General features: G+C 37.4%; 1 protein-coding gene across 1 annotated transcript; it reads right to left on the bottom strand.

Moving 5' to 3' along the window:
• Nucleotides 1-15,531, bottom strand: GXYLT2 (glucoside xylosyltransferase 2). Its single transcript, XM_029285818.1, has 6 exons — nt 15,376-15,531; nt 15,012-15,143; nt 7,391-7,642; nt 4,997-5,120; nt 4,181-4,353; nt 1-3,392 (listed from the first exon to the last, which is right to left on the bottom strand). Exons 1-6 carry the CDS (start codon nt 15,514-15,516, stop codon nt 3,210-3,212), a joined length of 1,005 nt encoding a protein of 334 aa, XP_029141651.1. The 5' UTR covers nt 15,517-15,531; the 3' UTR covers nt 1-3,209.
• Between the last annotated feature and the right edge of the window lie 216 nt (nt 15,532-15,747).

Raw genomic sequence — 15,747 nt, 5'->3', positions numbered from 1 at the left:
TATATGCCTTATAACTTTTAATGTAATGCCTATTTTTTTTAAAAAAAACCAGTAATTAGTATTTTGCATATATTAATAACATATTGAAATATTGATTATTGTTAAAATTGTAATATGAAATGTGCTGAAAATTGCAAGCTGTTTGGTTAAACAAATTAAGCATTTATCCAGTAAATATATTTATATAATTATTTTAAATTTTTTCTTAAAGAGCTTTGCAACGTAGTCCACCAACAACGCCCCCAAGAACAGAATGCAAACTGAGATTTTTCCTTGCATAAGTCTACTAATACTGTGCAGAATTGTTAGTCTTAATTCACTATTAGAAAATTAAATCCTTTATAAACCAAGCGGAGATATCAAAAGTATTTTTTAGGTTTGCTTGTTTTTTAAAAAAAACCCAAAATATAATGCAGCATTACAATTTTGGTAAACATATCAAAATATGGTAGAGATAATACTTTGTGTGACAAGAAATGTAACTGTTTCTTTATGTTCAAAATCACACTATTTAGTTTACTATAAAAGTATAACTGCAACTCAATTTCTCAAAAAGAATTTGCATTTACAAAAAGCATTGTTTGTTGACTGAGCTTATCCTCATTTGAATTCAGTTTCCAATGCATCTAATAAAGTAACTCAAATCAAAGATTCAAATGGAACAGAATTCCCACTATAGATTTTGTTATTTTCCTTCAGAGAAAACCACAACAAAAATGTTGTCTCAATGTATGGCAAACCTCAAAGAGTTTTGTGATGCATATCCAAGTATTTTTCAGTTTTCTTTGACATGTGTATATGCTCTTGAGTGTTACACAGGAGATATAAAAGGGTTAACAAACACACTGTATTTGAGAAATTGAACTGTACAAATTCTGAATCTGTCCTGGAATCAAATACTGTATCAGATATCACTTTTAAAAACCCTGCACAAAAAAACTTTGCAATATTAGATTTTTATACATCTTACAGGACAGCTGAGATCCTTCACATGAATGATGATTTAACAGAGAGCATATATTTCACCAAGTGAAAAATGAACAAACTCACTCTTCAAAATTGTCATCAATTTTCCATTATAGGGATTTTTCAAGATTCTGTCTTTTGTACAGATTATATTAGGTCTTTTCATCCCTTTGAATACTATATCTGCTATAAAATAAGCATTTAGCTCTTCTTCCTTTGCCATGGATTTGATTTTCTAACACTTACTATGAAAATCTACCTTTTCTTTTTAATAATTGCTAACCAAGGTATTCTGACTTTTTCTGTAGTTAAATTGCACTCAAGTGGGCTTTAATGTTAAAAATAGGTGCAAAAGGGAAGACCTTTTTGTGAGAGACAAAAAACATACAAATCCACAAAGGAGGATGTGGCATGGTGTTACCCCTTTCTGTTTTGCTGTTACTCTTTAAGGAGCACTAGCATCAAACAAATTATTTTGGCATTATTATAGCAGCAGTTTCAAATTCACTTAACTTATTCACAGGGTGACACTTACAAATCCAACCAGATTTTGTTTTAACCCTCTGGTTGATCTCTCAAATCCCCTTCTCATATGCTTCCATTCTACAGGACAGGTTGCAGACATAACAGGCCATATTAACTATCATCACCCCCGTAGACAATCTTATTACCAAGGTGCGATTTTGTTCAACCTGTAGTAAATTCTGCTCTACATTTTCAAGAATGGAAAGAAGAAAAAGCTCAAAAACTGCTTCAGAGAGTAGTGTAATGAGAAATATGATTGTCCCTAAGTTCTCCTTACTGCATAAATATTTGAAATAGAAAAGAGCTCTCTAGAACATATTGTACCACTGTGAAAAGTCTCCTCCTCAAATTCTATATGTAAAATGACAAAAATATATTCCTGTAAAATATATCATTCTGCATTTTAACTCAGGAATGGATTATTATTTGCAATTGTGTTGAGCAACCCATACAGGGTGATCTTCGGAAGAATAGCTGTCTTAATCAGGTATAGCAAAGATGTCAACGAACACAACATATATATTAAAACTTGGTGAGATAATAAAGACAACTCTGTTACATCATGCAAAGCAGAGAATATCACCTTAATAACTAGCTAAAACATGTTTCAAACAAGAATCTATTCGGTTTATTACATACACTCCTTCCACCAGGCTGTAAAGAAATAACACCAACAACAGTTGCTGTTTTCATCATGTAAACATTAGCAAAGAGAAGAAATTAATCTTTACCCCACTATCTTCAGGTGGCAAGGTAGCAAGGCTGACAATCCTTCAGGTTAAAATAGTTGTGGCACAGTTAGATTTGCTGAAACAGAATCCCCATATGGTTTAATAATAATAATGGTCCCTAAACTACTAAAGAGGTAGATGTTCCTCAATGAAGTGACACATGAACTCTGACTAACTGCAATCTGTTAGAAACCGTCTTAAGAGTATGAGGTTCAAAATTATGGTCTTGATGTCAGTTTTGCAATCAAGACCATGATTAAAAAAGAAGGCCAATTTTCCCTGCTGAAATAGCTGAAATGACTAGGTTCATCTCATAGACAACTATACAGTACCAAAACTGGATGGTCATTGAATTGGTGAAAAGAGAGGGAGGGACAAGAAACCCCCAAAACATCTACTCTAGGTTTGATAGTGCCAATAGAAGAGAGTTGATAGAGTAGAAATACCAAAATCCAAAAAGGTTACTAAGATCAAAGAGCAAAGCATCAAAGCAACAACATGCAGTGAATGATGAATTGCACAATCCATCCCTCTGCCATTGTAAAAACTAAGTTATATCATTAAGTATTATCAGCACAATTATTTTCCAGCACAAGAAATATCTGTAAGAGCCTTCTCATAGAATTACAGAGAAATTCTCCTTGTATCTGTGTCTTAAGAGTTTCCAAATATTTATGTTCCTCATCTTATCTACAACAGTAATTCCTTTTGTTTTTTTCAGAATTTAAACCATTGCCATCAAGCTAAATAATGGTGTGGTAACTATTATAATTAGATAAAAGCCTTGTAATTTTGCTTAAGAAATAACTGACTCAATGCAATCCTATACACGTCTAGTCAGAAATACGTCTTACTAAGCTTTGTGAATCTTACTCCCAGATACTTGTTTACAGAACTGTAGCAAAAGCCAGCATAGAACTTTCAGTTCACAGCCCCAGAGTGGGATACGATGGGAGACAACAGCTCTATGAAAATATATTGCTATGATTATAATCTGAAATTGGCTCCAATATTGACAATCACATGATTTTCATAGACATTCTTCATGGTTCTCTCAATTTGTTTCAGAAAAACTTGAGGAATTCGCCCACATAAAGTGTGTACAGTATTGAGGAACTTGGACTGGAGAGGATAGTACATTGATTGGAAAAGATTGTCTTCAAAGGAAAACTAAAAAGGAAAAAGAATAAAAAGATACAAAAATGTAATCAGCAATCTTAAATCCTTGGTTCATGATTGATACTGATATGTTTCATCCCCCTCTCCTACTTGGCACCAATACAAACCCCTATTTGTTACATTTCCTCATCCTCGTCTTTAGTAATCTCTTACATTACTTTAATCCTCTCTACTGGATATCATTATCATCCAACTCTTTGTCCTTCTTTGCCATTACATATTTAAGCATTAGTTCAGAAAAGTACCATCTTCAAATTTTTTGACTTGACTATTGGGATAAACTGAATTAGTACTCTTGATTCTGAATCTGGCTCAAGAAGTTGTGTTTTATATGGCTTGCATTGTACTGCAGCAAGAACATTCCCAAAATCTCTAAGGACAAATATGGTATGGATGGAGTCCTATAATACAGGGGTCCCCAATCCCCGGTCCGTGGACCGGTACCGGGCCGCAGCATGCCAGCAACTGGTCCGCACAAACAAGCAAAACCCCATCCATGGAATGCAGGCAGCATACAAAACCATGCACTCTCCGGTCTGCGGAAAAACCTTTCTCCACCAAACTGGTTCCTGGTGCCCAAAAGCTTGGGGAACTTCTGCTATAATAGGAGCAGGAGAACATAATTTAAGTATAAAATTCACTGGAAAGTCTGAGTAAGTTGGGATCTCTTAGCCTACTCTAACTTCAGGGATTCTTGTAACAATAAAACCCACTACTAAAGCTTTGTATTGCAGCCTTACTTTATGCAAGAACTTGCTTTTTGGCAAAACATCACTTACATCACGTATCACTTCATAGAGTGCTTTGAAAGTAGGCTGTTTATCATCATGATAGACACCTCGATTCCCATGCAGAATTGAAATGCCTTCTTCTTCTGCTCCTTTGCAGTTACTGCCATACATGCAGTGATCTGGTCGATAATTCCACTGACAGGGAAAGAGGTATAGACATTCTAAAAGGAAGGAAAATAAAAACACATAAAATAGAGAAAAAATATTAGCCAAGAATAGAATAACTCTCTTTTTTATGACCCTATAACCTCCTTAATTTGGGATAGAGGAGGGGTGACTGAATGGAGCTGAGCGTTTACTGGCTGGATGCCCTTCCTGATGCCACACAGAGTTCACAGCAAATATTTTTCATCATGCCCTAGGAGAGACACATCTGCTGCTACCTAGGATTGAACTCTCAGCCTTCCGAGCCGAATGTCTTCACCACTAGGCACCACACTACACTATTATCCAAGAACAGAATGATGTCTAGGAATCAGCTTTAAATACAAGACTTTAAATACAGAAAAACAACCCCTAAATTTTATAATAACATCATATATATATGATGAATAAACATTTGTATATATAATTCTGATTTTTTTCCCCTGGTTGCTCCAATCATGGTTTTTGAGAAAAGAAAATTGGTAGAATTTGCAGAAGGTGGAGACTTCCAATGATTGGAAGATGTAGAAATATATTAGGGCATAATGGAACAATAACGCAGCCTTCATACTTGGAGATTCTCAATTTTTAAAATTATTATATATTCAAAGTTAAAATAGGGCTATCATTATATTGCATATATACTTATAAAGTGTGTACCTGGATTGAAATAAAAAATAATATTTAGCAAGTCCTGGTCTCCCCATGTAATGTAATTTTTATACTTTTGGTATAAAGGGTACAACATCTCTTCCCATTTCAAGCCTGTTGGTATCAAGTTGTTCTGAAATAGAGAAATAAATGATTTGATAAAGCAATCATAAACACAAACTTACAATCATAGCAGGAGGAAGCTATAGCCACGGTGCACTTTCTAGCTGGGTTCAGTGACCAAACAGTAGGAAAAGAGTTGCTTTCAACAAGATGGGAATGAGAAGTCATTTCTCCTAACATAGGTTAAATATGCCACAAAAAAAAAGAAAGACTGATCTGTGCTGTTTCTTCTTGCAATATAAATATTTTCTTCACAATGATTTCATGGTGGTGATTGCATGACAAATGCTCGGCAGTACGGTTTATTCAGTAGTATCCATTTTTTAAATAACTGTGAGATGCCCTCTGAGTTTGGTTGTTGTCTTGCAGACATTTCATTATTTAACTTGGTCACATCATCAATGCAAGAAGAAAGATTTGCTCTGTCAGTGTTGGTGGGAGAGTTCTTGGTGGTTCCTTGATTAGGCTGTTGTTTACTGTTGGATTGTTTGTCTGAGTTGGTAGTTCGTCAATTGATAAAAAGGTAAAGGTTTTCCCTATCCAGTCCTATCTGACTCTAGTGGGCAGGGCTCATCTCCATTTCTTATCTGAGGGAGCCAGCATTGTCTGAAGATGTTTCAGTGGTCATGTGGCCAGCATAACTATACTCTGAGACACACACGGAACACTGTTATCGTCCCACCGAAGGGGTACCTATTTATCTATTTGCATTTGCATGCCTTCGAATTGCTAGTTGATCAGGAGCTTGGGCAAGTAACAGGAGAGTATTCTTTATTGCTTAATTATTGGTTTAGTATTATTCTTGGTGTTAATCTCCGATTGTCTGGGTGTTGACTGCTGGGAAGGAGGTGCTATGGTCTTTTAGCTTTTCGATTTATACATTTTATAATAAAAAAGAAATTATTATTTTGAACCTAAAATTTAGTTTCAACCGAAAATTTTAGACTTCAAATCCAGTAGTTAACACAACCCTTTCCCGTTTCCCCTCTGCTTCTGACAGTATTTCAGGACACAAGAGGCTGAATGGTAACTGTATGGTAATAAAAAGGAGGGTTAGGCTATTTCCTATTCACTGCAAAATAATTTCCATTGGTGCTTTGCTATATTGAAAAAGTTTCACAGGAAAAAATGTTGGCCTTAAAATACAGTTTGCATGCAGAAGGAGCAAGTTCAACGCAGGCACATGAAGTCACCTATGTGTGACCTATGTGTGAATTGGATGGAACTATAAATATATTTAATAAATAAATAAGGGAACCAGATTTCAAGGGGTAGGAAAAGCTGCTGTTTCTAATGCTCTAGCACAGTGGTGGCGAACCTATGGCACGGGTGCCAGAGGCGGCACTCAGAGTCCTCTCTGTGGGCACGCACACTGTCGCCCCAGTCCTAGGCCTTCAGCTGGGTTTTATAAAACCTTTTTGCTATAGGCCTCCGCCACTGTGTGCAAAAAAAAAAAAAAAGGTTCAATCAGTCAATTTCAACTTCTCACGGGAAAAAAAAGATCTTGCAAAGTTGGAATTGATTGAACTTTTTAGTCCCACCCAGTCTGCCGTTACCACTGCAGCCACACCCACCCAATGGGCCACGCCCACCCAATGGGCCACACCCACCCGGCACTCGACGATGCATAAGTGGGTTTTGGGTTGCAGTTTGGGCACTCAGTCTCTAAAAGGTTCGCCATCACTGCTCTAGCAAGTAGCTACCAATCTGAACAGATCACAATTAGTTAAATAGGATTTAAACCTGGGTCATAGTAGTTCATATTACACAGAGACGATGTACATCTTGGTACTCGGTACTGGTATTTTGGAATATTTTGGCATGTATGTTGTCTGAAATTTTCATGAACTGAGATAAGCAGAATATGTCAGCTTTAGTTTTCTGCTCGGCAAACAATCATTCTTCCTCATTGGATGTGATGGCTTAGGATAATGGGAGCTGAAGTCTAACATATCCAACGGGTAGGTACCAGAAAGACCGACTGCACTGATAATACTGTGGCAATCCTTTCTGTAGAAGAATTTGAAGACCTGCAGTTCAAGCACTGCCCAAGTTAACTATTCTTTCACTGTCTTTGAACCAATTTGAGTACTTATTGATCTATGTGGTGCACATTTCTCAAAAAACATAGACCCTGTTATGTTTTCATCATGTCAATGCCATCTGCACAGAAAAAGGCTGAACTCCATAACCTGTCAAAATTATGGAGCAAAAACCAACTCTACCCCAAGGAAGATTTCCCCCCCCCCAAAAAAATAAAAAAATAAACGGTCTCCTTACCTTGAATTGCGTATTTCTTATTCGGGTTAAATTCATTAGCATGACACCAGAATTCACCCCAGTGGTTCCATAATATGGGTGGCGAGCAAACCGACTATACCAGCCAATCTTTGGTATTTCGTGTTCCGGTGCCATTGCAGCCAGCTGGGTGGCATTGAAAGTTCTCAGAAAGCCCCAAATGTCATCAATGGGTCGCAGGAATAGGACATCTGTGTCCACATACAGAAGGGAATCCACATCCTTCAAAATCAGCTTTGGAAAAAAGCCAGACGGTTGAGAAAGCCATATACACAGGAAAACAAAAGTAAATGTATTAAAGACTCACAAATGGATATCTACTAATCACAAGGCAATACCTCTGACCTACCTTTCTGTTCAAATAAAGAGGTTCTGGCACAATACTTCAGGGTCAAGTAGACAGGAACAAAGGCAAGAGGAATGGGAGAGGGGAGGAGGAGAAAGGTCAGATGCTGCCCAGTAGTTTGCACTCCCCCCTCCCAAAAAAAGCCAAACGCATCAGTTTTCTTTTCCTTTTAGTATTAAGGAGGTTACTTCCCAACACCAGAGTTACAAGGAAAATGGATTTAGAATTGATAGTTATTAACCTGTAAGATGAGTTCATTGCTTGCTTCAGAGAAAAATCCAATTTTCCTTTGAATGGCAAGCAATGTCTTCCTTTCTTAATTGCCAACTCTCCTATTTTTGTCTTGTTTAGAGGGCTCAAAGATGAACCAAGTTTTATCTGTTCAAGTTTTAAGCCATATCAGGCAATAGAGAGTTTATGAAGGCACACAGTCTATAACCTTTTCCTTACAAAGCATTCTACTCCAGTCAGTTATCTACGAGCCAATCATGGTAAATTCACCCAGGGTTAGTTTTATAAGGAACAACCTATGTTTCTTTTTCTTTTTTAATTTTTTTTATTATTTAAACCGACAAACAAAACAAAACAAAACAAAACATAATACACATATATACACAATATATATTTTAACATCAACTTCGTAACAGTAATGTTTCTATCCAGCACATATTGCTGGAAAAACTTCCAAAATCCTATTATACCCCTATTATATGCTCCGACAAAAACAATAATATCTGGAACCCCTCTCGATCTTTTTCAATTTGTTTCTTCCTTTCTCCTTCCATACAACTATCACATTCTACTTTTATACTCTTTGCATATGTTACTTCCCCAACGCAGTACTCTCCGGATTTGATGGACTACATCATCTGGAGATGGTGACAACTCAGCTTTGGCACAGCTGAAGGCACCAGGTCGGGGAAGATGGATTTTGCTGCAAATCCATTCCTGTAACAAATGAGAGATCGTGAACTGAGTTCCACACTTTCATGCATGCCAGGTTCTCTGTAATTGAACTGGGGCCCTTGGTCAGCTTGAACTGCTGGAAGGAATTGTCATGGAAGACACTTGTTCGTTAATTACATTGATAACAGCATATCAAATGGATGAATGATAATCAGGCTGTTAATTCTTGTTTGCCATATGCCCTCTTGTGGCCATCATGTTCATTATGAATCTATCTCTTTCAATAATTTTATACAACACAGCAGAACAGATTTGAGACTTTGCAGAGTGCCTCTTCCCTAGCTTACAGTATCTCCCCTCTAATTTTTCAGAAAACCCCCTTTGTCCCTATTCCCAAACAACTCTCTGATTAAATTTACGGGTAGTATACCATGAATAGGCCACTACAGTGAAATTCTACCTTTGAAACCCATATTTGGAAAAACCTATTCACTCCTAACTTGCAAACAGAAAGGTGGGGGTTAGAACCTCATCTGTGTCCCTTTTCTTTTTGCAGCATGAGTAAGCTAAAATATGATAAAACCAGGCATATCTTTAGGCCTGGCAATAACAATGGAATGAATTCAGATGTAAAACCTTAGCCGCCACGTTAAAAAAATACATTTTATTTTAGTTATCTAATTTAGAAACCGCCCATCTTCCTGACAGAGAGACATGAAATATAGGCAATAAAGAAAACCCTTAAAAGCTAAGTCTGTATCAACAGAACTGTAAGCCACTCAGAGTCATGGATGGAGATTGGGCAGCCATAGAAATTGAACAAACAAACAAACACCCTTTGCAACAACCTTGAAATCTCAAAATGTCATTTTTTAAATACATTCTTTTTTTGGGGTAGTTAGGTGACCATAATCCTATTTTCAAAAATAGCAAGTTAAATAATCAGAATAAATTGAATTATTGGAGTGTATGTTTCATTGGTTTGCATAAAGTGGTTAATTTACACAAGATGTTCACAGATCCCGGTATTCTACTAAGTAATCCTAGGACTTCTTCAGATTCCTCTCACTTAATCAAAAAGTTGCCCTTTTATGTCTTTAACATAAGTATTCACTAGGTTCCAGAAAGTATGTGAAGCCTCTATTGAGCTTAAGATTCCTATTTTGCCTTAAAAACCTAAGGCAAAATCCAAATCAAAAGCCCCCCTCTTTTCTCTGAAATTTAGCCATCAAAGCTTGCCTGCCCCAGTAACATGAAAAATACATTAATTTTGTTTCTCTCCCATTCCTCCTTTCCTTATTTCATATCGCAAAGAAGTTAAAAAGGGAGATGGGAATGAAACCAAGGCACAGACTGTCTTGTATTAGTGATTATACATTAGTCACTCTAGCAGCCTTTTTGGCTAAAGTACATTATAAAACTGCCACTAATAAATAAGCAGAAGTGCAGAAGAGTTCCAAAACAAAGAGCAGATTGTGTTACGAGTCAGCAAGAAACTAACATATTATCTGTGTCAGATATGAAGAGCACTTTATTAAAGTCTATACAGGGGTGACGGCATGAACTGTGAGTCTTATTAACTGAAAAGGAGCAGTACATTGAAATGAAATGTGGCAAGCCCCAAAATGGTATAATGACAAAAAACTGAAGCAGCAGCTGGATGATACAGTTCTTGGAGAAAATATCTCCTGCTGAGAATGACAGTTGTCACTTTCTAATCTTATTGTATAAACAGTTCTACTTACTCTCTCAAGATACTATCTAGGAAGAGCTAGTGGAGTTTCACCAAAGTATAATATTTGAAAAGTTAGGTATGATGAATAAACTTGTCACTGAGACAAGAAGACAGAATATCCACCAGTAAGGTTTCAGAATTCACAGGTCTATAAAAGTAGGTTTGGTCTCTGTTCTATTTTTTTTTAAGTGAAAATACTGAAAAATGTATCAGAGGGGCAAACTTGGACAGGACAGATCTCTTAGCTTTCTGGATGAAAAAGTGGAAAATACAGGTAGTCCTTGACTTATAACAATTCACTTAGTGACCGTTCAAAGTTACAATGGCACTGGAAAAAGACTTATGAGCCTTGCAGCACCCCCATGGTCACGTGATTTACATTCAGATGCCTGACAACTGACACACATTTATGACAGTTGCTGTGTCCTGGAGTCATGTGACCATCTTTTGCCACATTCTGACAAGCAAAGTCTATGGGGAAGCCAGATTCGCTTAATGACCGGGTTACTAATTTAACAACTGCAGTGATTCACTTAACAAATGTGGCAAGAAAAGTCGTAAAATGGGGCAAAACTCACTTAACAAATGTCTCACTTAGCAACATAAATTTTGGGCCCAATTGTAGTCGTAGGTTGAGGACTGTAGTTGCAATATGAAACTGACTGTTCCATTTTATTCAATCTTGTTTTGCCTTGAGGTAGGCATGTAAGCTAACAGACTGACTTAAATAAAGGAAGCAAACTCATTCTTAAAATGGACACTTCCATAGACAAATACATTCTACTGTACAGAACAGAAGAGAATATTTGGGCCATAAAACCCTAAGACCCACACCATTTTGAATGCAAGCGATGCTTTAGCTAACGGGAATAAACATTATTTAGGTAATACTTTTTTTGTTGTTCTGTTCAGCAATATCCAATTCTTGGAGACTGCCTGGACAAGTCCCTGCAGTTTTCAGGGCAACTTTTTTAAAGAAGTGGTTTGCCCTTACAAATCCTAAATCTGAGAGGAAGTGAATAGCCCAAGGTCCCCCAGCTGGCTTTGTGCCTAAGGTGTGACTAGAACTCATGATTTTCTAGTTTCTAGTCTGGTGCCTTAATCACCATGCCAAATTGACTCTCAATATTTCTTATACATTTGCTTAATTATAGTACAAATGATTTGGTAAAAAATATGTTTTGAAGTCAATTTTGGAGGGATTCTGAGGCCACATACACAGGCCTCGTGTATGTTGTGTGTGGAGGGGAATATAATTCATGCTTTGATCTGAAGTTGCTAACTGCTGCAATTATTTATTTACTAAATTTACTTTCAAAGAAATCCCTTCCCATAAGCCAATTTATGAACCACTTAAAAAAATGTAATATTTTCTTTCAAAGGTCTTGGAATTGAGAAGACAAAAATATCAATAATCATTTGTCACCATTTTCTGCTTCCATAATTGTTTTTCTGCCAATATCTTTGGCTATCGGGGACTTCTTCCTGGAGATTCTGGATACCGTATTAGCCGCCCTCCAACCACTCCCGTCCTGCTCTGTGCCTCATCATGGAGGGATGGGGGGAGTGGGTGTTACTGGTAGGGATGAGCAAAGAATATTAGGAACGTATGGAAAGAGTGTATACTGTATTCCCAGGGGAGTCACTCAACTGATAAAGTCATCCCAGGTGCCCACCTAAAGCAAGCAGGCACCTCTGTTGGAAAATTGGAGATGCTGGAGATAATGGCTGTGCCAAAGGCAGGAGTAAACCAGTAAACCAATCCTCTATTTTTATGAAGCAAACCACCTGGGTAGAAAATATAAAATGATTTATAGCAATAGCAATATCACTTAGACTTACATACCACTCCAGAGTGCTTTACAGCACTCTCTAAGTGGTTTACAGAGTCGGCATATTGCCCACAACAATCTAGTGTTCCTCGTTTTACTGAATGAGGGGCCACCCAGGTTAGATGGTTTTCAAGATGCTACTGAAAAAAAGCTGAGGATCTTTCAGAGTACTAATGGTACTTATGATGTGATTAGATGAAAACCTTTGGGATATCTACTTACTGGTGTTGTTATACAAAAAACGATCAGAAGCTGCAATGACAGAATTACAGTGAGATTATGGAACACAAGTAACACGAACATGGATAAACTCAACACAGTGAAAGATGAAATGGCTACAAGTTGACATCTTAGACATTAGCAAATTCAGATGAGATAGAATTGGACACAAGATCACATTGTTTATTACACAGAAATAAAGAGGAATATAGAAATACAATTGACTATATTATTGCTAAAACTTAAGAGGAGGAGCTCATTTAAAGCATCAAAGAATGGTCAAGTACTAACTGTGGAACAGATCACGAACAAGCTTCAAGTTAAAACTAAAGAAGAAGAAAGCTACTCAGCTTTCACGGTAGGATCACGACGAACCCACCATTTTCAAGGAGAATATCAGGAAATGTTTTGAAGCTCTAAACCTCATTGATAGAGAACCAAAGGAATTATGAAGTGAACTTAAAGAAGTTGTTAAAGATGAATATGAAAAAGGATTGCCAAAAATTGGGAAACATAGAGCAAACTGGATATCAAAACAAACCAATGGAAATTGCCAAGAAGGGAAGCCAAAGCCAAGAAAAACAAAAATCTCAGAAAGAATCTTAACAAAGAGTTTCAGAGAGCTGTTAGAAGAGACAAGAAGCAGTATTACAACAACATTAGTAAACACATTGAAGGTGGAAGCAGACATGGAAATACAAGGAAAATATTTTTTAAAAAATCTGTGAATCCAGAAGCAAGTTCTAGCCTTGGAAATGATACGCTAAAGGAGACCAATTGAGAGATAATGATTGATTCAAAGGAGAACAAACAAAATGGAAGGAATATACTGAAATACTGTACAACAGTAACTTAGATGGTATTTCCTACTTATGAGAACCTCTGGTACAGAAGATGAAATTAGATCTGCACTCCACTGATTACCAAGGCTACAGGAATTGATGGGAATACCCACTGAACTATGACAAGCAGCAGCAGAAGAATCAGTTAAAATTCTAAGCAAGCTATGCCAGCAAATTTGGAGAACAACACAATGGCTGAGAGACTGAAAGAGGTCAATCTACATTCCAAGATGAGAGGGAGAGGGAGACAGAGACAGACTTAATAGTGTGCAACTAAACTATCATGCAATATGCTTAATCTCACATGCTAGCAAAATAGGATCATCCAATGCAAATTAGAGCTCTGCATGGAAAAAGAGACACCAGATGTTCAAGCTGTGTTTAGAAAAGGCCAAGAAATATAAGACATTATTGCTGATGCACGCTGGATAATTGAACAAGCCAAAGAACACCCCAAAGAAGTCACTATGTGCTTCATTGATTATAAATACTCATAGCTTCAATAGACAGAGTGGGTAATTGCCACAATAGCAGAAAGCACAGAGGTGAATTAATTTCCTCCTGCTGAGACTTGATGGGAAAATCCTTCTTGCAGCTTTTATATATGCATGGAGGAAATCCCCCACTAGGATCTCTGGAGAATTTTCCCAAGAAGCAACAGCATCTGCAGAGAATTCTTCAGACATGAAGCTATGGAGGAGTAAGTTAAATTTCGCCTTCCCACAACCCCAAATATTACCAAGGCCCTTTCCTAATTGGGTACTACCTACAGATCTTCAAGCCATAATTAATCATAGGTAATTTTAACCAGAATCAGAACCGGTTGAATAAACATGTACTATCCACACTGCATCAATTTCTTTTCCAATGCATATATTGATGTCCCTGGTTCTACATTAGTCCCATGTCTTGGTGACCAGGTTTCTTGACTACACTGTGGGAGTGGGATAGGTACAATGAATATTCCAAATAATCCTAATATGTATTAGTTCACAAGTTCCATCTTTCCCAGCAGGCATGAGAATGATGGATATTGTGGAATCATGTCCAGGAAACATTGGATCAGAATGGTTGCCTAAAGAAAACCAGGCAGTTCAGTCTAGTTTGCAAGCAGCCACAAAGTTAGTAAATGATACTTTCATCTACTCGATACCCTTCTGACCTATCCTCATAATAAAAATCTTGAAAAACAATGAAGCATGAAAATGTCACCAATCAAGATCCCTGTCTTTTTCTTTTTGGCTGAGACAAATTAGATGTTATCTACTACACCAGGGGTCCCCAACCCCTGGGCTATGGTCCTCTTCCGGGCTGTGGCCTATTTGGAATCGGGCCATGTGAGCAGCAAGCCGGCATGCACAAGCATGCAGCTTAACTCGCATGAGTGGCAGGCTGGCGTGCATGTGTTTGTGCAGCTCAATTTGCATAAATCAAGCTGTGCTCATGCAGTCCAATTCCCCTTCCCCCCCCCAGCCGGGCTGCCAAGCCACAAAGATTGGGGACCACTGTGCTACACCTCTTTAGTTTGCTACTATACTGTTTTCAGTTGTGCAAACATATGGAACTATGATCTTGATTTTCTTGTTCTGAAAAGATAGAACAGGACAATAAAGTAACTGCGGGTAAAAGGACCATAATACCACTTTACATTCAAGTTTCTAATTTTAAGAACAACAAAGCCTCTTGTCTTTGAGCTTCATATATGACATTTTGAGTACCTTACCGGAAGAAAGAGGCGTTGGGCAGCACACGGCTTGAATAATTTTCTCCACTCTTCAGCGTTTCCAACTGAGAAGGAGATTGGGTAGACATTGTATTCAAACTTCTTTGAGAAAGAGTTAGGCCATTCCTCTAACTGCAAAGCACAAGAAGGAAGAATTAGCATTCCTAATAGGGTGTCTTTATGGGAGTAGAAATGCTATTCAAATATCTTCAAGCCATGTACTAATTAAGGCTGAGCTTAGGAGCAGAAGTACAGCCACCATTAACTTACGGCTGACAAGCTTTCTAAGTGAATTGTAGTCTTTTAAACAAATCTGAGGCTTAGCAGTTGTTTTTAAACAAAGAAATCACTGAAAGAGACTCACTTTCTTCTCAAATTCTGGCTTCAGGGAATCCTCAGCAAAAATATGAAATTTGAGCTTCTTGTTGCTAAAGAGAACTGCTGATTTCAGCATGTTGAGAGTTTCCAGCAGCCGGTCGCCACATGCTACAACCGCAAGATGCATCCATTGCACCGAAGAAAACTGGGCTGCAGAATGCTTTTGGTCCTTTGGTCTCCTAAAAAGTAATTGTTTAAAAATGTACATGGATCATAATCAACATTTTAGAGGTATCAAGATTAAAGAAGTATATATTAGAAGAGGTTGTCACAGCTTATTTTCATTCATGTGGTTAAGATAACATCTTCCTCAATTGATTTCTATCAAAATTACTTTGGGTTCTTTTATATGAAGGGA

This window comes from Protobothrops mucrosquamatus, unplaced genomic scaffold (assembly GCF_001527695.2).
Source record: "Protobothrops mucrosquamatus isolate PMUCROS unplaced genomic scaffold, P.Mucros_1.0 scaffold2289, whole genome shotgun sequence".
In the NCBI taxonomy this organism is placed as follows: Eukaryota; Metazoa; Chordata; class Lepidosauria; order Squamata; family Viperidae; genus Protobothrops; species Protobothrops mucrosquamatus.
The sequence above is the reverse complement of the archived record's forward strand: the minus strand, read 5'-3'. Positions and strand labels throughout refer to the sequence as shown.